The 26,840-nt window shown below is 40.9% G+C and overlaps 1 protein-coding gene across 1 annotated transcript; it reads right to left on the bottom strand.

Annotated features, from left to right (window-relative positions):
* On the bottom strand, positions 1-25,678 carry gan (gigaxonin). The gene is made up of 11 exons (XM_088938893.1): positions 25,113-25,678; positions 22,089-22,203; positions 20,763-21,113; positions 20,087-20,301; positions 16,884-17,005; positions 14,683-14,795; positions 13,268-13,417; positions 12,519-12,655; positions 9,865-9,999; positions 2,254-2,363; positions 1-1,562 (listed from the first exon to the last, which is right to left on the bottom strand). The coding sequence occupies exons 1-11, from the start codon at positions 25,292-25,294 to the stop codon at positions 1,381-1,383; spliced, it is 1,812 nt and encodes a 603-aa protein (XP_088795019.1). The 5' UTR covers positions 25,295-25,678; the 3' UTR covers positions 1-1,380.
* Between the last annotated feature and the right edge of the window lie 1,162 nt (positions 25,679-26,840).

Below are 26,840 nucleotides of genomic sequence, written 5' to 3'. Positions count from 1 at the left end.
CTAAACCCGCTGGATTGGATAATGATTTTAAATCCAGGCACCTGCAATAAACTGCTGCTCCCCGCCATGCCACATCTCCGTTTTAAAAACTGGCATCAGGGAACTGCTACCATCATGAAGAAAGCACCCTGGCTTTGGAAGTGGATCCATGCTTCAGACTTGCTTCCTCACAATATTCCAGCAGGGCCATGATGGTGCTGCTGGCAGAAGCTCAATGCAGAGATTGAAGTGGTAGTGTTGCAAATGAACAGTCCAGTCTTTGCATACTTACAATCCTGTAACTGCTACCTGAGTCACAAACAGCGCCCAGAGATGGCCCAGACAGCAGCAGCCCTGGCTAAGGACCCACAACATTGTTCCTCAGAATCGACACAGCAGACATCCATTTCACCAAATACTGTGCCTATCTTCATGGAATGAACATGAACCGAACTATGTATTAAAACCCTTTGTTTTAAAGGCACCATTTCAAGATAACATTTTCTCTCCCTGAAAGAGTTCCCTTTACCTTTTTTTATAGCATTCACTACTTCTTACTCTTCCAGCTGGGACTGGAATGAAGAGCATGACAAGCATGTCTTTAAATGTAAAATTCCCAATTAATTCCCATTTCCCGGTGATAAGAGTACCGCATGTCCCCTGACAGGACATAATCAACGGAACAAAAGACACAAAGCTCAGAACCTCAACACACAGCTGCATGTCATTCTCTGTCGGGAGTGCCTATGTGTCATTCTTTCTCAGGAAGAACTAATATTTGGATTTTTGTTCAAGTAAATGCTTTGAATCTGATCCAGCTTCTTTTAAAACTAGTAGTTCAACTATAAAACTTGTCAATCTGCCACTTAAGAAAATAACCCCATTACAAACCTGGACACAGCTGCAATAACAACTACAAGTCAAATACAGGACTAACACCACTATGGAACTTTTTCACCTAGGCAAAGAATTGGTAGGTAACACTATTACATGTTGCATAATCAAACTATTCCTCCTTTAGTAAAATTGGTGATGAAGAACGGTCACTTGTTAAAACACACCTCAGATTAGTAAGTGCAGAGACCACTGAAAATAACAACAAAAGATCTCCTTTAGTCGGTTTTACCTGTGGCAAACCCTCAAATAAAGTATCACCCCCTGACTAGTGCTTTCCTTTCCCAATAAAGTATCGCAAATTACTTAGTCGTACTAGGTTGTCTGAAGATTTAAGCATTCGCCACAGTCACTGCATTTCCTTAGTGACCCCAGAGCAAAGCATTGTGGTTTTTCGTTATGTCGCTCGTTGACGAGTAATACTGGTTCGGATGCCTTGCGTGAAGCTTCGTTGCCGTTGGTGACCTTGTTCCCTCCCGGTCGGCGAAGGCGGAGGCCTTGGGGTGCCTACGTGGAGGGCACCCGGATGCGGAACAGGCCCTGCTGGAGCTGCAGCCGGAACAGCTTGCAGTTGGCGATGCGGAGGGCGGCGCAGCCGGTCCGGCGCAGGTCGGAGGGCAGCAGGGGCTTGGTCCGGTGCCACGTGCCCGTACTCCTCCGGAACTCCCGCACGTAGTCATAGCTGGTACCTTGCGGCAGAGACAGGGCAGCTGTTGGCACATTTCAAGCAGGCGGAGAGGCATTCCACTTCTCCCGGGGCAACATCAGACACTACACAAAGCTTCGCCGTTTTTCCTTCCCAATACCAATCTGCTTAACCAGACCAGTGACCCCTCGGACAGACTGGCACATATGTGGATATCTGTAAATATGAGGTCACTGATCTGCCCGATCCTATCAGCACTGATATACCTGTGAGACCAAGACTACTATTAATCTGCGAGCACTCCCAACCGAATCTTAAACCTGTCTATAAACAAAACGTAAAGCGCTGGAAACAGAATGACCTTCCCCTACAGTTTTCTGGACATTACGTATATGAATCCAAAAATTGTTACCGCCAATGTGGGAAAGATATGCACTTCAAATCAAAAGCAGCAGAAAAGCTGTATGCAACCACGTGGAAAGAAAGGTAAAAATCTGTAATTATTATTTTTTCCTTAATTCTTTTGCAAAGTTAACTCAATAAACCTAGCATTTTAGAAAAAAAGTAACTGGAGTTAAGGAAGATGCATCTCACAAGGTTATCAAATTAAACTTGTAATACATAACCTTAACTAGATAGGATCAACTGCAGTTCTGAAGATGCATTACCCAATTTAAGAAGTGTAAGGTTAGGGCAAACTACTTACACATTAATAACAAGCATCTGCTACTCACCTGTATCTAGATCACCAACCACATAGATACTGGCACCAATAGGTACTGCTCCATAGACGAAGGACGAACTGGTTGGAATGCACAGATTCTGGTCATCCAGATACATCCACCTGAAAGGCACACACAATGTAATATTTCCCCTGAATTGCACTGCATCTAAAGGAGTTGTTGCCTTAATCGTGTAATCCATGATTTAATAACTAGAAAACAATTCAAATTTAATTTTCAGCTTGCAGAGCACTGAGGAAAACTCACCCCAAAATGGGAGGCACATTTGGAGCTCTAGCTATACATGTTGTAACTAATTACCCATTCAAGCACAAAGTATTTACAAAGAGTGTATTTTTCAAGTCTGCGAAGGAAGGGTTTTGTCTTTTGCTATTTAAATAAGACCAGGCGGTTTTTTAAAATAAGCTATCCGTTTCTCTTATGACCGCCGAAATCTGCAGTGCAAGAAAAAGTTTCATTCAGCAATGATTTTTTTTTCGGCTGGGTGTGCCTTTTTGCTGATAACACAAACCATCTGCAAATCAGCTTTCACTGTGCATCTATCCCGTTTCAGGAGCCACAAGAGACCTTTTGTACAATGAGAGGTTTATGTAAAAAGGAAAGCTCGGTAAAAGGAAAGTGGTGAAAGGAAGATGCAAAGTATCGATCCCAGCAAAATCATACGTCAAACTAGCCCAAGCTGACATGCATCACAAAGTGCTGAGTGGTAACAACATACAAGACCAAGGAACAACGGACTGCTAGTCAGAAACAATTAATAGTTGTAACTCCACATATTCCTAGCACTGTACGTCAAGTGTATACCAGGTCTCAGCCCTGTATTGTGTCTAGACTTTAAAGGTCATCTATTTGCTTAATTTGAATTAGCATAACATGAAGCAATATGTGTTGCCCTAGGGAGGAAATTATCACAGTAGTGCACCCAAAGAATCTCCTGTGAGGAAAGCAGAGGCCATGGGCCATATGGATATAGCCATGCAACTAAAGCTACCTTGTGCAATAAACTCTTTTTATGTAATTACTTTATTTTCAACAGTTTGCTCAACTAACATTAGAAGACACTTTGTTAATTAGCCTGGAGGACCCAAACCACTAGAAAAAAAGGTGGTGTTGTAAGATACAAGCCATGAGTGTCCAACACCTTGTTACTCCCTTATTTAACATCCCTTGTAGCTGGATATACACTAGAAAATAAAGGTTTCTAAAAAATCCCCCCCCCCCAACACAATTATAAACCAAAACCAACTTGAAGGAAACCAATTACAATTTTCTGAAAAATTCAATTTTGCAAGATTTTTAAACCAAAGACATAAGCATTTAGAATATCACAATATCTCCTTTAATGTTTCTTACATGATCCAGATGTCGCTAATTTTAATGTGGGTTGCGTCATCATCTGACTGAAACCAGGATTATTTTGGGATTTTGGATTTACTGGCCAGTGCCTTCTCAGAAAAACAGCACCTCTTGTGATCGGCAGGCAACTTCAGGCCTGAAGTTAACTCCTCCAGTCTGAAGTAACTTTCTTATCAGGCACTGTGGAGCTTGTAGCACGTCATCAAATGACAAATAGCTCTGAATGTGGGTGTGGAGGAGTTGATCTGTCTCTCGTTGTCTCCAGACTAGGTACAGGACTCAGATTTTTCCAAACTTAAAATCTAATACAAAAATAAATCTAATGCCCCCCCACACAAAATCCCCCCTAAAACATCCTCATCCCCCACAGTGCTACTCACTGCCAGCTTTCTACACCAGGACCTGTAAAACATGGGTCTGAGTGCCCCAGCAGCAGGGCCCCGAGCCTCCACTGCACACACACTGGCACTGCGGAGCCCAGCAGGCAATAGGCGCCAGGATAAATTATTTTGTGATTCCAAAAAAAGTTTTATAATAGATTTAACTGCTCAGATTTCAACAGTGTGAAAATGCCCGCTGCCCACCCCCACTGTTACATAAAAGTTTTACAAAACCTTTTACTTTTGCTAACTTAACCTTGCTATAGGTGACATTATTACAGCACAATATTATTCTGGCATACAAGAGTTAAAAGATTGTCCCCTACAGCAGTAGAATTATATATATTATAGCCATTAAAAAGTAGAGGAAAGGGTAATCACAAGAATGTTAAATTAAACACCCATCCTTCTTGCCCTTTGTTTTAGATTAAATCCTTATTCTTTTTTGCTGATTTTTCTACAGTTTATTTTATCTGGGATTTATTTTGACTTCTGGCTCCACATTCCTACTGCCCCTTTCCCTCCCTCCACTGCTGTCCAGAATAATTTCAATTTATCCCTGGAGACGAAGGCCTAGAGAGGGGAGACTATGAGGACCCAGCTAAATTCAGTGAAAGGAGGTGTGGTGCAGGTTCGTCTACGAATCAGAGGATGGCAATAGCTTTTTAGCGCAGGCAGTCTTTGCTATGCATACAGTTTGCATTAAAAAGAATTGAAAGCAGATGCGGGGATCACATTGCACTTCTGTGCGCCCAATGACTTTCTATCCCCTGCCAACACAATCTTAAAAAAATATTTAACGTGAATAGTTTTAACAGCAGATTTGAAATTATTAAGGGAAAGGTTCCAAAGCCATTTTGCCTTTATGAGTTTCAGCTGGAAATCAAATGCAGTCAGAAAGAAACCGAACCAGTTCAAAGGCATTTTCTGGGTTTATTAATATGAATCTTATGATCTAATCAGAAAAAAATAATATGTTGGACGATGCAATGGCAACAGTGCTTGCAGACCTCTTCAGCTTTGACGTACTTATGAGGCGCCCAGCTAATAAATCCTCACCAGACAATGCAAGCCTCCTGACGAAACTCAAATTTCTTTGTAATTGCTGCAGCATGGAATAATCATACTATCTGGTGCCACTCGTAGAGGCAGGGTGCAAAGCAAACAGCGCCAGAAAAGTAATAATTTACATATTTCTGAACTTAAAAGAATCTGCAGTGTACACTGAGGCCAGAAAATTCTGATCACTTAACATAACTTTTGATCAGGGTAAAGGAAAATGTTGCTTTAGCAGATGACAAACTGCATCTTTATTGTCAATCGGTTGTGAGGAAGTAAGGTCCCTTTTGAACTGACCTAAGGTGTCCCAGTTCAAGCCTCCACATATTGCAGATATGGCTACTGTATACCTGCACTCAATGGTGTGTGCCTTAAATCAGTGATTAATGATTAATCAGCGATTAATATGAGCAGGAAGAAGAAGCCCTGGTAGGAAGTGAAATAACTTTTTTCCACCCCAGCTCCAGACAGAGAGATGGCATTTGAAGTCAACATGAAATCAATAACTAAAGAGTGGTAACAATAGAAAAAACAGACCAAAAGCTGATCAACTGCTACAGACTGAAAAGCATGCACTATTGTTCCAAAAACTGTCAGCCTGCCTGTCAGCTAGTAACACCTGTTACTAGCTAATTAAACAGGTTAGTTAGTGCATGGCTATTTTAATAATGTAGTGTCCCTTCAAAGGAGACATTTTCTTTAAATCTCTGTATTTTTGTGTCATACTGTTTTCTTAAGACAAACTACTTACGGAATAAAAGGGTATGGCATTCATTATTGTTGCCAATTTAGTTCCAATTAAGAAGTAGCTTCAAACAATGCAGTTTGAAAAGACTAAAAAAATTGTGCATAGGATTCTGGCATGTGTATAAAACAAAAAGAAACAAAATAGCTTTTGACATGCTACAGGACTGTGGCTTGGCATGGTTTGTGAGAACAGGAGTTCTATTTTTATGACCTACGTTAAAAAACAGTACGTCAAAGATCCTATCACACAACCTGAAATCAAGAAACCGAGTTAAAGAAAATGTGATGGAAAAACGGTTTTCGGGAAATCTTTAGAGATCTCTGCAGCATGCATTGTCCAATCTCTTGAAGGAAAACTTTAATCACAATCTGCAGCTTATTAAAGGAGCTGCACACACCCTCATACTGGAAAGATGTGTGCCGAACACCGCATATGGTCAGCTCATAGAATTGTAAACATGATTCACTGACAAGACTTTAACCACAGCCAGCCCCGTGAAGAAAAGGGTGATGGATAGGGGGAGGATGACATCTATTGCTTATCTGGAAAGGAGGAGCTGTTTATGTTTTGAACCCCCATCAGCTCTGAATCACCCACTTTCAGGTTACACACAGCAGACGTGGGAAAAAGCACAAACCTCAGCAACTTCAGAACTGACGGGTCACAAGACGCTGGTGGAAGGGAGTAGAGTCTAAATTAAGGTCAGCCCTTTATGTCACAAATGATTTCTAAATGCAACGAATACCAAGCCAAAAACTTAAAAGTTTTCACATAACCCAAAGAATGAAGATAAGTGCCCCATAGACTCAAAGATGAAAAAATGGCACCTGCGTGTACTATAACAAAGGAGGAATATGAGCTGCACTAAAAGCATACGTTATATTCTTTTGGGAGTTTGAGATAGACAGAATAACAGTTTTCATAATGGAGATGCTGTGGACACCAGCTTTCATTACCTCAAGGTATTTGCTATCAGTTTGTAACAGTGATACAGTAGCACTTTCTTGACATCACCATGTAACAGTATGTGAACTACAATTGTGGTCATAAGAAAGAATTTATCTAGTGATGAATTCCTGCACTTCTGTATAATGTTACTTTTATTTCTCAGCAGCAAAGCCACAAGGCTTTTGTAACCCTTGTTTTGTTTCAGTTCTTCTTTTGGGGGTGCCTTTTGTACTCTGAATAAACTTACATCTGTAGACTGATAAAACCAAAGTTGAGTCTTGGCTGATGTCCCCTAGTACCACTTCCAAGCTGAAGATGACAAAGATTAGTACTTCCTCCATCGCAAGTTAAAATTGAAAACTACATGTTAGAAACCAAGAGGAGGCCAATATGCCTATCTTGCTTGTTAGGTTAATTAGGTTACTAATTCATCTAAGAATCTTACGCCAGTGGTTCCTGAATGATCTGAAGAGAATGCCTTCAATAACAGACACCCACAACCCTTTGTGTAAAGAAGCACTTCCTATTCTCGATTCTAAGTATGGTTTTAGCTTCCACGTTGGATATACTTTGACCACACCTCTCAGGATTCTGAATAACTTCAAATTCAAGTCTCCTTTAAGACAGTATGTTCTTTTAATCCATCTGCGTTTGACAGAGCTGAAATTAATTTGGCGGTTGTTTTGGTATTATCAGACTAAACTATAGGTTTGATGCTGATAATCATGCCCTAGGTCCATGTTCCTGCATGCAGACGCACGTTTTTCCAAGAGCTTCCACAGACTTACAGCAGGTGGAGGGCAGCTGAGCCTGACACTTACTACTCAGCAAGAAAGGAATAGTACACAAGCACCTGGGACTCTCAATAAAAAGGCTGAAAGGAAAAACAAAACACTCATACCTTGTACCTTCAAATATAATAAGAAAAAGAACTTCACAAGATTTAAAAGCATAATGAATAAAGGCACTAAGAAATTCTTTAACATTCTACTGTAATGCTTATTGTGAATATTTATAAATGTGGTACATGGCACTAGAGATCCCATAAAAATGATAATATTGGAACATTCTACCAATGAATTTTAGATTCTGTTATAAACACAGTTGTTCGTACAGTATATCTCGCCTGGTGCTATAAATTTAAAAAAGTACTTAATACCAACAGTACATAAGCAGACTCTGGAGTTTAAATATTGCATGTAAAAATAAGGAAATGAATGAGTAAATCCTTTGCTTTTTACAGCCGCTGCAATGTGTTAAATGTGCTTGCTGGAAATTACAGCCGACTTTAATATGACGATGTAATTCTGTTAAGACTGCAGCAATCTAAACACCACGTTGGCAGGATGTGTTGGTGCTAATATCAACCACTGTGAAACAGTGGGACGTGACACTACTATAACCTACAGTATTAGTAATTGTAAACAGTAAAGACATACTCATTACAAAGTGTTGTATACCAGTATATATACCTCAGGGATGGACAATACCTTTGTATCACATGAGAGTATGGCTAAAAAATCAGAAAATGAAACACTAGATAAAATACTAATTAATACAAGTTGTCACAAATTAAAGATTATTATTACGTCAGTGATGAAGTTTACATGTTTACTTATCACCTGAGTCATATCACAACCAACAGAATGCAGCAATGCTCAGGATGGGATAGCATAACAGAGATTACCAGGGCAACACAAAACAGTGCTCTATGGAACCATGGGGGGCCATCTGTAAATGGGTACTGCATGCACAGGGTTTTCAGGCCCACGTGAAACACAATGGTTCAGAAGTGTTCAACAGCGGTTGAGATAAACCGAGGAGAATCTGTTGAGGTCAAAGCTGGGTGGTCTTGCAGCAAAACTGGCAAGGCATGTGCATGTTTCAGTGAGTCCCAGCTCCCTTCCCAGAGCTGTGCAGCCCAGGTAATGAGAGGGTCACGGATAATGGGGAGTTAGGAAGGGCACTGCTAGATGCTGCTGTGTGGGTGTTGAGTGGATGCAACCATGCTACTTTGGAGTTGCTTGCCCTGTCACCCTGTCTACCCTTTATGTGTGGGCAACTCTGCATCAGGAAAGAACTACTCCCCACTCCCACAGTGCTTCCGTTTACCATCTTAGCCAGGAGCTTGCACCCTGACACTGATCCTTAGTCCAAATTCAAGAAAGCTTCTTTCTTGTGCTGAAAACTATTGGGTCGTACAGGCAAGCGTATTTCGCCACTATGACTCATACTGCAGAAACCGCTATGATTGCTTGGAGGGAATCATGCTAAAACATGCTAAGGTGTTCTTTTAATGGTACTAAGGAAAATAAAAATGGATGAATCTTGCCACGTCGTGCTTGTTTTGGGAATTCTCATTAACTAAGAGTATCTTAAAAAAGAATTTTAGGAATGAAGCATAAATTGTCATGCAAACATTATTTCCTAAAAACCTAGACTTTACTAAAAGGCCCCTAAATTTTTTTCTTATATTTACAGCATAGAAAATTCTACCTTTTTGAAAGGTCATTACATCACTAAGATTAGAAATAATTTAGCACCAAGCCCATCAGTGTCAATTTCAGTCTTATTTTATCTGAGTTTTCTCTATAAGAGCAGAACTTTGCTGGTTTGGTTATTGCTGACACATCTATTGCTGCTGGTGACTAGTGTCAACAAAATTATGAAATACTATATTAACTGGTAAGGGGAAATAGAAAGCATGAAACGTTTATAACACATAACCAGTGGCTTTGAATATGCAGATGATGGATGTAACAAAGTAAATCCGTAGGCAATTTAGACCAATTATCTTTGTGGAGCCAATGTTATGATACATATTTTACAGTGCTGTGCTGCTCATTGCTTTATGATGCACGGTACACTTAGTAAATCAAAAATGTGAAAATAACTGTGCACAAATTCCCATTCATTTTCTGTAGCAAACACTTAAAGTCATATTAACTAACCAGTCTTTAGTACAAAGGTAAACCAATAGCTCACATACTGATGCATTTTCCACATACTGAGTTTTGCTCAAAACTGGGAAAGTTACTTCTGCTGTTTACCAAATGGCTAAGGAGGGTCGCATTCTTAAGACAAGTCTGAGATATTGATGCGTTCCATTACCTCTTGAACTCATCGTGGTAGAATTCAGATTTACAGGTCAGCATCTCGCTGGTCTGGGGGTCGTCTGTCTCTCGGCTCCTCACCCCACCGAACACATATAGCTCCTGTCCAACACCACAGGCCACTGCTCCAAACCTGGTGAGAGAAAGAACACCCCAATTTTTCTAACAAACAGTAACTAAATCCTTTTGAAAGTCTTGGAGGGTTCAGTGTCCACAGTTTTCCACTCAAGCGCTTGAAAACCCAGATGACCTCATTTTCTCCAATTAGGACACAATACCACATATAAAGAGATCTCTATAATCTTCTGCATTGTGACCATCAAGGACTGAGGTACTGCATGCATTTTAAAACTGTGAGCATTCTTGATATCATCAGGAAATTTCACATAGTTCCTGAGAAACAACAATGATATAGGAAGACTCATACTTTCTTTAAAAATCTAGTTAAATTTCTTTTTGCCACTGGAGGGGATGATGATCACAACTGTCTACTCAGAGGTAAACAAAATATCTGGACAAAACTGGCACAAGCAGAAAGGACACCCCTCAAGTGCAACACCGCTAATCAAGAAAGCCAGAGCACTATGTTTACAAAGTGAGTGCAGATGGAGAAGGGAAACCAGCTCTTTATGACACAGAGGTTTGCTTTTAGGCATTTGAGTAGAATATTCATTTTTAATTAGATTTCAAAGGAGCACCGTTTAATAAATCTGAAATGGCTAATTTGTTTAAATTATACAGCTTCCCAACTTAGAATCAGCCATTCTTTTAAAACCTGGCTGTCGGGCAATGACTCTCACTCCCACTTGAGAGAAAACAGAACACACCGACCGGCTCCTGCGACGCCCACTGGAAGAGCTATTCATCAATGGACATGCTGTAGACTTCTTATAGCCCCAGGAGGGGAGGCTAATTGCTCACTGACGTCACCGTAGGCCCACAGGCACCTGGCAAGTCACAGGAGTCTTTCTGCCGGAATGCCAAGAGAGCCCTGGCCCATTAATCCCAGTCCTACCCCAATTCTGCCAATTGTTCACACAGCATTTGCCGAGAACTAAAATATCAAGAATTCCTACTGCATAACATGTTGTGTCTCAGAGAGCAGCGCAAACAGCTTGATCTCTATGTGGCATGTATCCCACAGGGTACTGAAATATTCACATGTCATATCCATCTGATCACCCTGCGGAGTTATAACATTCAAATGAGGTTGTTATCTATGGTAATGGCTCGTGAGATAGGTCTGCACATTCCACCGGTTGCACTGGTTCTCAGCAAAATGGACATCTGGGATTATCAAAGGAAGATGAAAGCCTCATGCTCCTTAGGACAGCCACTCATGGTCCAACCACTGAAAGCCTATTCATCCAACTAGGAGTTATCAAAACCTTTTGCAGCCTTTTTCATTAGCACAATTAGCAGGCCTCACAGTAAGCCCAGACCATATGGTGAGAACATTGCTGTGGGTTGCTACTTGGAAAACTGTAGTTTTTGGCACACTGCCTGGCAGAGGTAACATGAGTCCTCTTTACAAAGAAAGACAGATACTTAAACAAGCAAATGCACACCCGTTGTTAACTGTTTTTAAAGGCAAGCATATCTTTTAAATGTGCTCCACTTAGCACAGACTGGACTGAGGGAGATACTGGATAGAGAAATGTCTTAATACCCCCCCACCTTGAGTCAATTACAAAAATCCTCTTTTTCCAATGAAACAGGAGTGTGTGACACAAAGTTAAGTGATTCCTTGTGTGTTAAAGTTTTGCTTTTATATTTGCTTAACAAAAGATTTTGCATTCACTACAAGCAATGTACGTGGCAGAAACACAGTTCTAAAACAAACTAGGGAAAAAGAAATCTCCTGAACCATCACGTGAGACTTTAAAAAGCACATCAAAACAGTTCCTATATGTCTCTGCCTGTCCAGACGAGGGTCTGCATTAAATATCTGGGGAGATTGAAACTTCTTCTTTAAGTGAATTCAGTTACCAATCATTCTGGTAAATTAATTTTTGGCTTTAAAGGAGTGTCACACACAGACATGTCAAGGGAAATGAACCTCTTTAGTCCTGAACAGGACTGAAATCCTGAAAGACTGCTGACAAAGTCAACCCAGAGGATTACATCAAGACAAGCTGTGAAACAAGGGCCCAAGAACACACACAGAAATAGAGAGAATGGTCATTTATGACTGCAAACAGGAAGCAATTCTGGAATAAGCCACGAATCCATGTTGATGAAGCACATTTCCTGGAAACCAACAAAAACCAGCTGAGTGAGATCCACATAACAGTAAGCTACAAACAAATCAGAATTGGGGGCTGAAAAGTCTCCACTGGCTGGAAGCCCATGTTCTCTGTAATTTAGAACCAGTAAATACTGTTATGTAAAAATTATATTATAATGCTCCTCCTGTCTTGTAGATCCCATGGACTACAAAAGCTGATGTTGTTTTGTGCAGTCTGATGAATTGGATGTACGCAGCTCTGAGCTGGGCAGTCTAAGGAAAATACCCTGCTGTTTAACAAGGAAAATGTGCAAAGTAAATAAGAGCAATGTCAGAGCGGATGTTTATTTTAAAGTAATAACAAATATCTCTGTGGACAAATATGGAAGAGATCTGGAACTGTGATGCAACGTTTTACTCAGTACCTTCTTTCCTTGAGAGGGCAGATTGCTGTCCATTGCTGTGTCTTCGGGTCATAACACTCCACTGACTCATAGAGTTTCCCATAAGAGCCTCCACCCATGGCATAGATCTTCTTGTTCATAGTTGCATAGCATCCAATCTGTAGAAAGCATAGGGTCAGAGTGGGGGGTAATTTTCATCAGAGGAAATGGAAGAAGTGCTTTTATTATCAGAAATGCCTTTATTATGTGGCACTGCTAAATTTCATAATGTATTCCAATTCTAGTTCTGTAACTATTAAAATATGCTAAAGTAAGGTTGGTACACAGGCTCTGTAAAAACAAACAAGCTTTCTCAGGCTGCTTTGAAGGTACAATCTCACAGAAGAGAACTTCTTTGTAAGAATAAATAAATCTGAAAAACATAATAAAGCACTATACAATATACTGATACGTATATAAGATATGTCACGCAGAAATCATACAGAGTTGACAGCAATATTTAGAAATTAAAACACAAAATATTAGGTATTAAATGTAAAGAAGTAAAAAACACATTAATCCCAAATTAACAAAAATTCTGAAGAACAGTATGAGCCCCTGTTTTCTAATTTACTGAACACACCCCAGTACCAGAACTATATTTTCAAATTGATGAAAAAGCATGAGAGCTTTAACTTTCACAGCTAAAATGTGACCACCACTGAAAAAGGTTGCACCCCCTTATTTACAGAATTCAGACAAGTCCCAGGATCTACAGTATGGTCCCTCACCTTCCTGACCATGGTCATGCTGGACTGAGTCTTCCAGGTCTTGACATGCATGTCATACACTTCCATGGAGAGCAACTCTTTCTCCCCATCCTCGCCACCAAGGACATGGATCAGGCCATCAATCTCTACTATTCCAAAGTTGTGCCTGGGCTGAATCAAGAATCACAAAAGGGCAAGGGTACAAAATGCAAGCACACTAACAGCACACCTGTTTAAACCTGAAAAGCACACTATGAAAAAAGGTGTTTAATAAAGAGGTTCTCTGCCACCAATACTTTAAAGTTGAAAAGCATTCATCCATTTTCTAACCTCTTTATCCTACACAGGGCTGCAGGGCAGCCAGAGCCTAACCTGGCAAGCAACAGACACCAGTCCATTGCAGGGTACACACAGACACACATTCACACCTGGGCATCAGGTTCAGTACTGATAGAAGGGGAGACACCACCCTCACCAACACCACCACATGCCTGCAAGAGCCCTGGAGGAATTGTGCGCCACTACTTGGGGAATCCTGGCTAATGACAAGAACCAGGCTTAAACCCAGGATGCCTGGATCATAGGCATACCCTGATCACAACGTAAGCCTCCATTGATAGAACTCTCTCATTTTCCTTTATAGAAAAATACATGGCTTATCCACCATATTTGCATTTACTTCATTAGAATATCTTCTTGTGCAACTTTTATTTTCCTAGAATTCAAACCAATCGGCATTAAAAATCGCATAAAATAGTGATAAAAGTTTAATCCACTAGGGAAACATATCTATAAAATAACATTATGAACTGCTTCTTGATACTGCTGGAATAATAATTCCTGTACTGCTCCTTAGTTACAGTGTTGTCCTGTAGGATGGGATATTCCTAAATTAGAGGATAGACCATAGATGTCACTTATCTTTTACTTCTGTGACTAATCTCTAACTCATATAACATCACTTAACTAGAAATGCAGTTGCAGGTTTAATCTCATCTCTGAGCATGCATCTTTTGAAGGACTCATTACAATGGTACTAGACAAGATCAAATAATTTCATTACTTGGAATCCAATTTTACTTGACAGTAATCAGAAGAACATCAATGCCTTAGATAATAAACTAATTAGAAAACAAAATACAGCACAAATCCTAAAGTAAATTGTCCCAAAACACAGTATTGTTCATGCACTTATTGACTTAAGAGAACTGGTAGGTAATAGACAAAATAATTTAATTCAGACATGGTCAAGTTAATGTAATAACCATCAGGAAGAATAATGAGAGTATAAATTTCATCATTTAAAAATCAAATCTCCCTTGATTTTAGCTCTCTTCTTGCTCCTTAAAGCTAGATCTTACTTTATAAAAAAGGTGACGGGAAAAATGTCACAGAGAAAAGATACTTAAATTTCCTTTAATAACTATAGCACTAACCTCATTCATGGGGGGAATGGGGCTCCAGCTGTTGCTGTCAGGATCATACCTTTCGCCTGAGCTCAGGGAAGCTTTGTTTTTGTCCTGCCCTCCTACCACGAACAGGAATCCCTCTAAATGGACAGGGCATAGAAAAGTCGTTTCTACTGGACTGGACTGGACTGGACTGGACTGAACAGTCCTAGTAACCAGAAACAAGGTGCTAGCAAACCAGACTGATGAATTCCCCATGTCTTTTTTATGAATTTAGATTTATTTTTTCTTAATTGAGATGTATTTATTCCTGGTATTATATTCGTATTATATTCTCATTATACTATGAGAAACAGATCATCCCTGGTCAGGGACATGACAATCTAGAGCCCATCCTGAAAGCACAGGGAGCAAGACAGGACTACATCCTGGACAGGGGACCTGTCCACTGAAGGGCAGGCAGCACATACATGCAGTAACACACACAAAGACAATTAAAGCCAGGGGTCTAAATCCAGGTCCTGGAGAGCTCCAGTCCAGTTTCTCTTATAAATCACCTTAAATCAGAGCATCTGAAACAGTACTCCTGGAGTAGTGCCCCAGTTACTCTTGTGGGTCACTCATCATGCTGTGCTGCAAGATTCACATGGCCTTACCAGAATGATAATGGCGCCTGGAGAAGCAGCACATTTCTTACTGACGTTACTATTAGCCTGTTGATATACAATTAAGTCACAGGAGCCGCAGTTTCACTGAAAGACGTGAAGACCTGTGTGCCACTGTTTGGGGTGCTGCACGCTCCAAAGCCACTGACATGATCCATGCCTGAACTGACAGTAACTAGGCCATAGGAAAGCTAAAGATTTTAAAATAGATCTATCCATCTGGGATTAGCTTATCTGGAAAAAACTCACTTAAATAAACAAAAAAACTGTTTTAAGGGAATTTCAATGCCTAATCTGACTACAAAAAGCTTACTTTAGAGTTTTGTTAAAGCTGGCAAGATTCACATGGAGTTTTTTAAAAAAATAACTGCTTCACACTGCCACTGTGTGGTCAGTCCAAAAAGCGCAAGAGACACTACATAACAATTTGTGGACAATGCTCCTTGAGGATTAATGTTTGTCACACAAACAGAGCATCAAACTGTATTTACCTGCATTGAAAATACATGGTTCACTTATGTATTTTGGAATGACTTGACCTTAAACTCAACTTCTGTACTCTTTCTATTGGAGAAACTAAAAACTGTCTTCCTGTCCTTTCCACAAAGACATTAGTCACAGAGATGACACCCCACATTTGCATTTTAAAGAAAGAAATTGTTTAACCTACACTTCCCTGTTATGGTAAATAGATAAAAGCAATTTGAAAATAAAGAATCCAAGTACTATCAGCTGACCTGATTTCTGTTGAAATGCCAAAAGCGGACCTTATGGAAGCTATTGTCACCACGTACAATGCATTCAAAAGCTTATCACATCAAAGACTAAAGAACACAAAATGACTAGGCAGTCTGTATGTAATAGAACAGAAACCAGAGAAGGCCATCCTATAAGGGAAGCCTTTCCAGTATAGATCACAGCTATCTTGCTTTAAAATAGTTGGAACAAAATGAGAAGCATAACTGCTGATTTATATGAAACTATTAACATTTTCTACACTACACTGTTTCTGCAATCACTGCTCTTACAGCCAGTTATGCTTTAGATTTTATTTTAAAGTAGCAATTTATGTTTGCAAGTTAATCAAAATCTGTACCAATAAATATATCCACTCTGCTGATATATAAACATGTTGTTCAGCTACTTATTGCCTAATACCTGTTCAGTATTTTATATAGTACATCTACTCTCCATTTTGTTCATCCAGTTGCTTTTTATTAAGACTCACTGTATCCCAAGTGACAGAGTGCAACTGAGGAGTCAGATGGGTGTTGATCTGCTAGGGTCCCGCTTTCACTGAAACAACTCCTGTGATTGGCTGGATACCTGCAAGCTTCCAGTGATGTCACTGAAAGACACCCTGCCCCTCTAATTATTACTAACCCTCCTTCAGGCACCGAGAAACTTGCAGGCTGTCAAATGATACATTTTGACATATGGACAGGCTTGGGAAAGATGACTGCTCTTTCCACTCTTCTTGTAGAGTTTAGGAACTGTTGTCAAAACGCAAAATATTAAGCCGTTAGTGATGATAATAAGGAATTGAGCAATCTATTTGCATACCTGCTGCTACCACCCCATGGCCATATCGTGCAGTGCTCATTGGTTCAAGGTCGATCCAGAGCTGACGGTTTGGGTCATAAAGTGGACACATGCAGCGCATGACTGCAGAGGGCTTACGAGTCCTGGAATGAAAGAGAAAAAGTTTCAAATGCGACCAGGAAGTTTATCCTATTTCAAATTCTATATGCTGCAAACAAATCTTAAAGCAGAACCTTAAAAAACTGATTGCACATTAATATTCTACGATGTGCATAGCAGAATCATGGAACATGCCTATGGGCAATATACATTAAAATATACATTATTTTAACTGCAGCAACTAATGAGTCACACATTAAAATTATATTTACAGAATAATTTTGAGACATGTTCAAGCATGAGCATATAAACTCACAGTGCATCGTACTGACCTACTCCATTGCAGTATTTACAAGAAATAGGAAACTAAGAAGAAAAACAGTACTTAATACATTTGTTTTTCTTCCTCCTCTGTGAAATGTGTTCAAGAACAGGTTAAGATGGATTCCATGAGTAAGCAATGACAGCCATTTCCCTAGTATTCATCATTACCTCATTCTTTTGCAAGAGCTGTCCCATTATCTCATTCTTTTGCAAAAGCTGTTTCATTAATTCATTCTTTTGCAAGAGCAGTTAATTAACAAAGCAGGAGGCATCCTTTTTACCAGCAAAGAGGGAAAATTCATGGAGGGACTGCTCAGAGTTTCACGTCTGAGTACTGCTGGAGAAAACACCATCCCATAGAGCATCTGAGATTCTCTCACCCTGTCAAATCTGACAAGGTTTTTAAAATGTGGCATTAATCCAAAATTTGTATAAGTGAAATAAATGTCCTGCAAGCTTAAATTGAGCTAAGTGTATAATGATTTTAATTTTGTAGGTATTTTTCAGGATCCCATATCGAGCTGCTAACCCCAGGAATACTTTGCTTCACCCAGATGCCTTCCTTGATCAATCAGTGTCTCAGAATGGTTCACTGTGAGATACAGAGACAAATCAGTTCTCACTGATTTCTTTATTCTTACTAATAGGACAACTAAGTGCACACTGCTGCCTGCTGTGAGTCTCACGCCAAGCTCGGTCACTTAGCATGCAGGAACAAGTACCTAAAGCCTATTTCCATATTTAAGACAAATATAAATCACAACTGTATACAGCAGCTTTAATAACATAAGAACTTTGTATGTCTCATTCAATTTTTTCTAAATTGCTTTAATGTAAATTATAGGAAAATTGTCTGCTGTGGAAGAAATAAAAATACATTCAATGAACTGACCATTATAAAATGACAAAGTGACCTTTAAATGCTATCTGATCTATTGGAACTAGATCAAATGTTTTGTTTTTTTATACACAATATGAGAGTACTTAATATTATTTCTTACACAGCACATTATTGGTAAGTTTTATTTTGCTATGTTTTTTCTGCACGCCATCTTGGGCTGTGTAGTGATTATAAAGCAATTGTGACATTGTTACAGTATGCAGTCCCATTCAAATAAAGCATTACGATTATTTTAATAAACACTAAAAAGCTTTTGAGATGTTTACACATTGATGGAACATTTCTTTTAGAGCTCAGGAAAAGGCGATTCCATCGAACAACCACAGCGCTCGTCTTTTCTTCGGTATACTGAATCATCATTTTTATGACTCACCCCTCTGCTTTGGATAGGCAAATGTCTTTATGACTCAGCTTGCGGCAACCACTCCTCTACTCCCACAGGGAAAGGTGCAGCCTGCCCACCCATCGAGCTACTCCTCTTTCTGATATGTTAAAAGCTCTGCAGCAACGCTCGGCACAATCACCTCTGATCAGAGGGGAGGTGTGTACCACACTGAGGTCACTGCAAGTCTACAGGTATGTGGGAAGTTGCAGGCAATGCTGTTTCACAGATCATAAAGACAGCCCTGGTTTACTAATCCCTATCCTACACCCTATAGGTGACGCAGTTGTGTACAGCCCCTTGAGGAATCTCCATCAGAGTTGTTTTGTGACACCATCCAAAGTCTAAGGCGTATGCGTCATAGACCTCAACCTGAGGTTCAGCCCTTTACAAGTTCAGCCCACTGACCGGGAGGCATGTCCATGGATTTCTTCCCATCCCAAAGAGTAACTTTTTGCGGGAGCCCATCAGCCACAAGTACCAGTACTTTGTCAGGTTGTGGTTCTCCAACATGACGAGGCACCTGACGAGGCCCAGAGCAGAAAGGCGACCAGAGACCTACACCCATGCCGCCAAGTGGAGCAGGAGGTATGAGGCCATGAGACAGCCAGAGCTCTGCACCAACCACAGAGCCCTGTACAAGGAGGTGAGGGGGCAACTGGTCACCGAAGAAAGGCTGCGGGTTCCCAGACAAGTCTGGGAAAGGATGCAGCCAAAGCAATTAGATAACAAGCTGAAGGACCTCGACTGGATGGCAGTGCACCAGAGTCTCGCAACCGGAGAGGTTCTTTACAGACACTCGCTCACCAGGAATCCACATTGCCCCTGGGACACACGTTTCATCGAGGAAACGCAGGGGCACGTGTTCTGGAGCTGCCCCTTCGCCAAAGCGATGTGGGGCAGAATGGACAACACCGTGCAACTCCTGGGAGCGGTTGTGTGGTGCTCAGTTACCAGTGCACCCTGCTGGGGCTGGCACCCACTGGACTGGACAAGGGGACACAGTACCTGCTTTGGTGGTGTCTCTAACAATACAAGGGCTGTGGAAAGCGAAGAATACTCTCACCCGGCACAACACAGCGTGGGGAGCGAGGGAGCTGGAGTAGAGGACCCTTGTGGACCTCAGAGGGAGGATGAAGCGCAACGTCGCCAAATGGGGCTTCTCCACAGCGAGGGAGCGCCAGGAGGGACTCTGGGCCCCGTACAGGGACTAAAGTGGAAATCCCTGTTCCATGAGCTCCTACTCTGCAGTTTCAGAGCCGGGACAGGGAAATGGCACGTGGTAGGGCTTGGAGGGACTGATAATGGACAATTACCTCTTTATTAGAAAATGTTGGTTATTTGATGTTAGTTTAACCATTTGTTAGAATGTGTATCTACTGTGAAATGCGTTTTGAGAAATAAAAGTTTATTTTGATAAAAAAAAGAGTAACTTATTATAAATTATAAAATGCCTTTAACTGTTTCTGTGGTCAGCAATTGAGAAGAACTTAATAGTCCCCCCCTCCCCCGACTTACGCCCGGTCCTCTCCGCCCAGCGTAATGATGCACTCGGAGTATCCGCGGGGCTTGAAGGTGGCCAGGAGTGCCTCTCCATGATGTGGGCTCAGGGGAATATTGTTACACTCCCGGATGATATCCCTCACCAGAGGATCGCTCAGCATCTGCTCCCGGACATAGTTGGGGTCCAAGCCATTCACCCAGACCTCAGACATGACATCCTTCATGTACACCTGTACAACAGTGAGGTGAATGGCAGGACAGAAATCGGAGGATTATTCAATCTGCAGGAAAACAGGCCAGACTCCCTTTCTGTTGCAGATTGCAGTTTCATTTAAGTTTTTTCCAGCTGCAAGATCTCATCCAGACTTGAAGTTTCAAGCCTGGCATCTTTTGGCAATTTGATTTGTAAGCTCTAATGAACAGAGACAAATCTGAAGGTAGGAGAGAGGTGGCTCAAACTAGCAACATCACTCTGTGCCTGTACGGCGGCCAACATCTACAGAAGTAGAAAAACATACTGAACTCACATCTCTCCTTCTATATCTATATAGACCAACTAACAGGAGATGGAAGAGAAAAACAAAAAAAAACAAGAAGAAGATTAAAAAATGTGTGGTACACTTATGTTGCCATGACTGTTTTTTTTTACCTACGAAAACCTTATCGCTGATTTCATGACTCCCAACTTTACCTTCCTGGCTTCCAGGTCATGGGCTATCCATTTGACCACAGCTTCAAAGATGTACTTCTCATTGCCCACATTCAGCTTCTCTAGGGAAATGATCTCTTTCAGCCGCTCGGGAGACAGCTCGCGGAACTCCTCAGTGCTGCTGACATCGCGGAAGTGGGTCTCCAGGAACTCAGTGGCCACGTAATGCACGTGGTGCAGGCAGTAGTGCAGGGCAAACTGGCGGATCCCGATGCAGTTCTCCGCCACAATGCAGCCCTCCAGGAACTCGCAGCACAGGGCCTTGAGGTCGGTGAGCAGCAGCAGGTCTGCGGCCTGCACCATGTCCTGTATGGTTTCCTCGCTCAGCCGGATCTGCATGGGAGGAATGCGATGAGCTCCAGAGAAAAGCACTGAAAAAGGGGATGGGCACAAAACTGAGGAGACTCAAAGGGGGCGCTGCTGCCCTGGACAGAGTTCAAAGAAAAACAGCCACATAAGATCCTGGTTTAAAAGGCAAGTCATTTCCACAACAGGTTTGGGTTTAAAGCGCTTCAAGGCTCCAAGGACACAAAGGAAAACTAAACAGGTAGTGCCTTATGGACTGAGAACAGGAAGCACTTCTCTACACAAAGAGTAATGGGTGTCTGGAATACGATACCCAGGATGTTTGCTGAAATTCCCTGAAACCTTTCAAGTAACAACTTAATGAGATCCCCAGTTCTGAATGACACATTCCACTGAATGACAGCTCACTCTACCAAGTAAATATTCCTGTGTTTGGTAATAGCTTAATGGTATGGATACAACTGTACAGTTATTTTAAGACACCAGTTATTACATTAAAATTTAATGGCTACAGATGTTCAGATGTTGCTGACTTAATGTAAAAACACCTCTTAAGAAACATTTAAGATCTATCCTTGTGGCTATCCAGCCACAAAAGCACTTCACAAGATGTACAAAGGATGCAAAGGTATTATAAAACTAAAAAAAACTAAACTGCTAAACACTTAACTTCAAGATATTGAGAATTTGCCAGCAATGCTCAGTGGTTATTAAATGACATAGAAGACTGCACCTTGATGCTCGTTAAAATTTTTTTTAAAATACATTAGAGACTTTTAACAAAGCACATTTAATGCACTTACAACACATGTGTACTGTAATGCGTCTAAAGCCTGCAATGTATTCAGTATTAATAATAAGCCACACAAGCAGGACTAATGAAGAATATTGTTCTTGAAACATTTATGCACAAACTCCGAATTTTACAAGTAAATGACTACGGTGCTTTCCAAATTATTATCACGCAGTTCAGACCTCAGGGCCCAGTACAAATAACCTCACCTCTCCAGTGAAGATGTAGTCCAGAATCTCATTCATCACAGAGACCAAAATCCCCTGGAGTTCAATCTTACAAATGGAACCATCTTCTTTCGGTGGGTTGTAGTTTAGTCTTGTCCTGTAAGGCCACAAATAGAAAATGTGCATTGTACACCACTGAAATCACTACCTCAAATTTAAAACAAATTCAACAGATGGAACTAGTATAATCTAAAAAACCCTCTGCTCATTTGGAACCAAACTCTCATAGAGACATACATACTGCAGTTCCTGGACAGCTGCATTGCATTTTTAAAAACTTTATGCTGACATGAACATCTGGAAACACTTTTATTTACTAGCCCACCAAAAAATATCAAGTTGTTTTGTGGTGAGGACAAACTTAACGCCTAAGTAAAAAGAGACTGGTAAACAAATGCGTCCTCCTGCACACACGGTTACTTCTATACAAAAATGCCTTCTTAAAAAAAAATCACATTTTTTTCTCCCACCCTCTCTCGTGGCTTATGAAGAAATACAAAGCATGGGCTTTAGATATTAACACACATTTAACAATGCACCACGTTTACGTTGAAATTGCATTTAAAATGTATATCTGTTGAAATAATGTAACTGACTGTCTTGATAATTTTAACAATTATATTAATAAGTGTTGCACATCTCCTTCCTGTTACACAAATTACATTTACATGCACTGCAGCTGTGAGGTATAAAATCAAATGTCCTCAGAATATACTTTCTGCAGCTGTATGACAATTAGTGTCTTGATATAAAGAACTGCAGAGCATCATTCAGCTGAGTAGGCAAGCACATCAAAACATTGATTTAAGCTCAATGAATCTTAATGAAGCTAATTGTCTGTTCCATCGCCTACTCGTGGCCCTGAAAAAGAGTCTAAATGTAGTCTGGGAGTGATTATAAATAAATTATGTTACAAGGCATTTCAGATCTATAAATTTGAAACTTCAGCACCTTTTGGATTAAACAAGAATCATGATTTGCCATATATTTTTATTAATGTTTTATAGCATACTACTACTACTACTACTGCTACTATTATTATTTTGATTAATACCTGGATGAGCTCTTTGGATCAATTAACTACTAACTTTCAAATCAGACTTAAAGGGCTGAATGGTCTCCTCTCATTTGTACCCTTTTTGAGTTTCCTCTGTTGTACTGCAGAGAATGTCAAATGTATTTAATACTATTTTTAGAGCCTACGGCTCTGGTTGCAGAGAACATGCTGGGAAATGCTGAATCCACTGTTTTCTTTCTACTTCTTCCCATCATTGACAATGACATAATCTTCAGAAATCTAGATGCCTGTTCCCCTCCAAATGTGTTGTTTATACATTATGTCACCCAGTTTCCGGTCTGCTGTAATATACCACAAAGCCGAGATTTTTAAAATGGCCCTTTACCTTTTGTTAAAAGAGAGATACAATCGTTAGAAAGGGGATTTCTGTTAACTGTTGCACCCCAGAGCACTGGATACGAAGGGGGGTGTTGTGGAGCCCCTAGGGATACAGCATTGATCAGGTGTGTGTAGAATGCAATACTCTGGACTACACAGTACTAATAACATCAGTATGAAAAGATACTAAAGATCTCTTTACAGCAGATCTTTCTTTAGCTTAAAATTAGACTTCTATTTTGATGGCAAAAGGGCAGGTTACCAATTCCGTGCACTGTGGCACCTCAAACTGCTTCAATTAAAGTGTAGCATGGTTTTCCTAAATGTGAAGCACCTCACGGTTACTGGTGGGGTAATTTCCGGGTGCACTACTTCAGGGGGGAAAAAAAAAATCAGATCTGCATCATGGTTTAGCTTTTCAAATACAAAACAACATTCCTTCTGGGGAATCTGGCAGTATCCTGAGAACATGATTAACGCTGACCTTGTATCAGTCTGAGTCATCTAATTGGGGATAAATTTAATTTGCACTCTGGTGATGTGGGCTGTTTGTCCACTGCAAATCTTTGCATGTTAGTCATTATTTTTTCCTCTAATAGATCAGATATTGGATACTAATAAAAGCCTTCTTGCTGGGCTCTCTACTTTTGAACCACTGATTTCACTTGAATTACAAATACTCTTGAGATTGTTCTCCGTTTGTTTCTCCGAAATCAACAGATTACACGTTTACTTATATTATTCAGTTTGATGTTCTATCGTTAGTGCCTTAACGTTCTCGTTTACCGAGACCGATGATAAATTCAAAGCAATAGTGTGGATATTTAACAGCAACAGAGAAAAAAAATATAGCCACACCCAAAAAACAGCCCCTCCCTGCGAGAGGCTGGTTAAAAGTCTTACAGCTGAAGAGGAGCCGATAGCTACCTGTTTAAGCGTCTAAAGCCATAAACGTTGCTCAGCACCCAAACCCCTTGTATAAACTATAAATTCCAAAACTGTGTCAGCTTGTGCTTGCTGAAATTTCAGCAAATCGTGCTGGCAAATGTTTTCTCTGTCAGAAATCAAAACAAGGCATGAGACCAGCCAGGTCAAATTCGAAGCAGTATATGGTCCTACAATGCAAGAAGCACAATCCTCCTTTAAACATTTCAGCCACGTGAAAAGTGCCAACCGTGACATTTGCCAGCCTACACAGCAGTGCCAAAGGTATCGAATAACAAACTCTTCCAATTAATAACTAAAACAAATTACCATACGACAAGCTGTTACCAATATCAATCGAGTTGATGGTCTAATGTGCTGCCACGAGTTCCACCAGCCTATTAGCTCATGGCACCAAAGCCCAAACACTGCCAAACGAGCTTCTCTGCCCGTCGGATCCTCAACTGGTTAATATATAGAACTGCCCGTGCAGACGTCTCATTTAAAAACAAAAGTCATGGGACCCTCGTATTAACAAACGTGACACTGTTTTGTTGACAGCAGCCTCAAACGAACGAGTCACCGGGAAAGCAAGAGTAAAGATCTACAGGGATCGCAGAAAATCGCGATTAACTGCAACCGCTTTGTGTCGCGAACACAACAAAGGGAGAAGGGGAAAAAGATACCTGATGTACGGGCTCGCAGCTGCCAGGATGTTCTTCTGGACTGGTATCTCTTCACCGTCGAGGACCAGAACGGCGTCTTGGAAACATTTTTCTTGTCGGAACGAGCGGAGGGCCCGGAGCAGTTTCGTGGAGTGCTGTGGGTCCGACACTACAGAACCGGCGCTCGCACCCGACTCGGACATAACACAGCCACGCACGCCGCTCGGTTCCGAAGAAAACCCAAACGCGATCGATGAAAAGATGGGGAAGTGTTTTTCACAGCGCCCTTCTTTGAGCCCTTTAGTTTTGTTTGTTTTTTTAACAAAACAACGGGAGAAAAAAAATAACAGAAAACTCGCTGTGTTTTCAAAAGTTCGGGTTAATATATTACTTTTCAAAGTTTTCCTTATGTGCGTTTCAGCCGTCCTTCGTCAAACGCTCCAGGACCCAGTCCGTACCAACACGCTTTTTCGTCAAAAATTCAATGTGTGGAAAAGCTGTGCTTTCCAGCAGTAATCTCGGCGTTATGCAATTCTTAGCTTCTCGGCGGCCTGTATACTCCTTTTGCAAAATCTACCTGACCGGTCTTGTTTTCAGACAACGTCATTTTTCAGCGCCAGCCTAAACCCGCATTCCCTCCCATCTCCAAGCGGATGTAAACAATCTTTCAACTTCCGCCGACAGCGGCCTCGGTTCCCTCCCGCTGCCGTATTTTCGCAAAAAGACGCGCAGTTGTGGTTGTGCAACCCATGGACGAATGTGAGAGCATAGCGTAGATGTAATGGCTTCAACGCACGGTATTTTGGGGTTTTAATCTTCCTGACTGGAGGGGCCCCTTTCAAGAAATCCTTTCCTCTATACCCCCCAACGTAAGCATAATATTGCACTTGCGTTTAGAATCGACATAAGTAATGGTATTCATTTAATAAAAAATCTCAAATGCAGAATTGTATCCCATACGCTGCCATGAAGGGCTACGTCTACGGGCTCGCTTTTTACAAATGTTGACTTTACAACATACTTAGGATGAAGTTTTCTTTTGGTAAAGGCTTTGTCAACGTTTGCAAGGTGCCCTAACGGTGACTGAAGACATCCAGGTTCCCTGTATCACTGGTTTGAACCTATTGAATTTTCTGTGGGACAGCCGGCTTCCTGCTAGTACTACTGGCAGGAGCTGTACAGTACAATGTCCTGAATACAATAGCGCCTGGGACATTGGTACGGCTAATTATGTGGTCATATTCTGAAACAATCACCTTCTTCATCAGAGCTACGTAACGAACAAAAAATGACATTACGCCTATACCAACAGCCCTTTGTAATGGTCTCTACTGTATGTACATTTTACTCATTTGACTGAATTTTATTAACGGTACTGGCAGAGTATTTCTAAGACAAATGTACAAAAAAATCTAAACCTCAGGAAACCTCGTTTGCCAGATCCATAAAAAGTATATCGTGTTCTCTTGGAATCTGCTTTGTAAAACCAATCGGATTTTTGCTTTAACCTCCTCCGTTACTGGATCCAGCGTTTATCCGATTACCTGCATCACAGTTCAGCGTTGGTGCTACAGATCTGATTTAAATTGACTTTACACTGAGAACAGTCTCTAAAGCATGTTCAAGTGTATCTACGTTACAGTTATACCAGCGGTTGAATAATGCGGGATTTCAAAAGTGTTAATTGGAATCAAGTCTTTACTGCGAAGACATACAAGCACGTTTTATGTTATTGGTTACAAATGTGCT

The sequence above is a fragment of the Atractosteus spatula genome, chromosome 21 (genome assembly GCF_055471065.1).
Source record: "Atractosteus spatula isolate fAtrSpa1 chromosome 21, fAtrSpa1.hap1, whole genome shotgun sequence".
NCBI lineage: Eukaryota > Metazoa > Chordata > Actinopteri > Semionotiformes > Lepisosteidae > Atractosteus > Atractosteus spatula.
The sequence above is the reverse complement of the archived record's forward strand: the minus strand, read 5'-3'. Positions and strand labels throughout refer to the sequence as shown.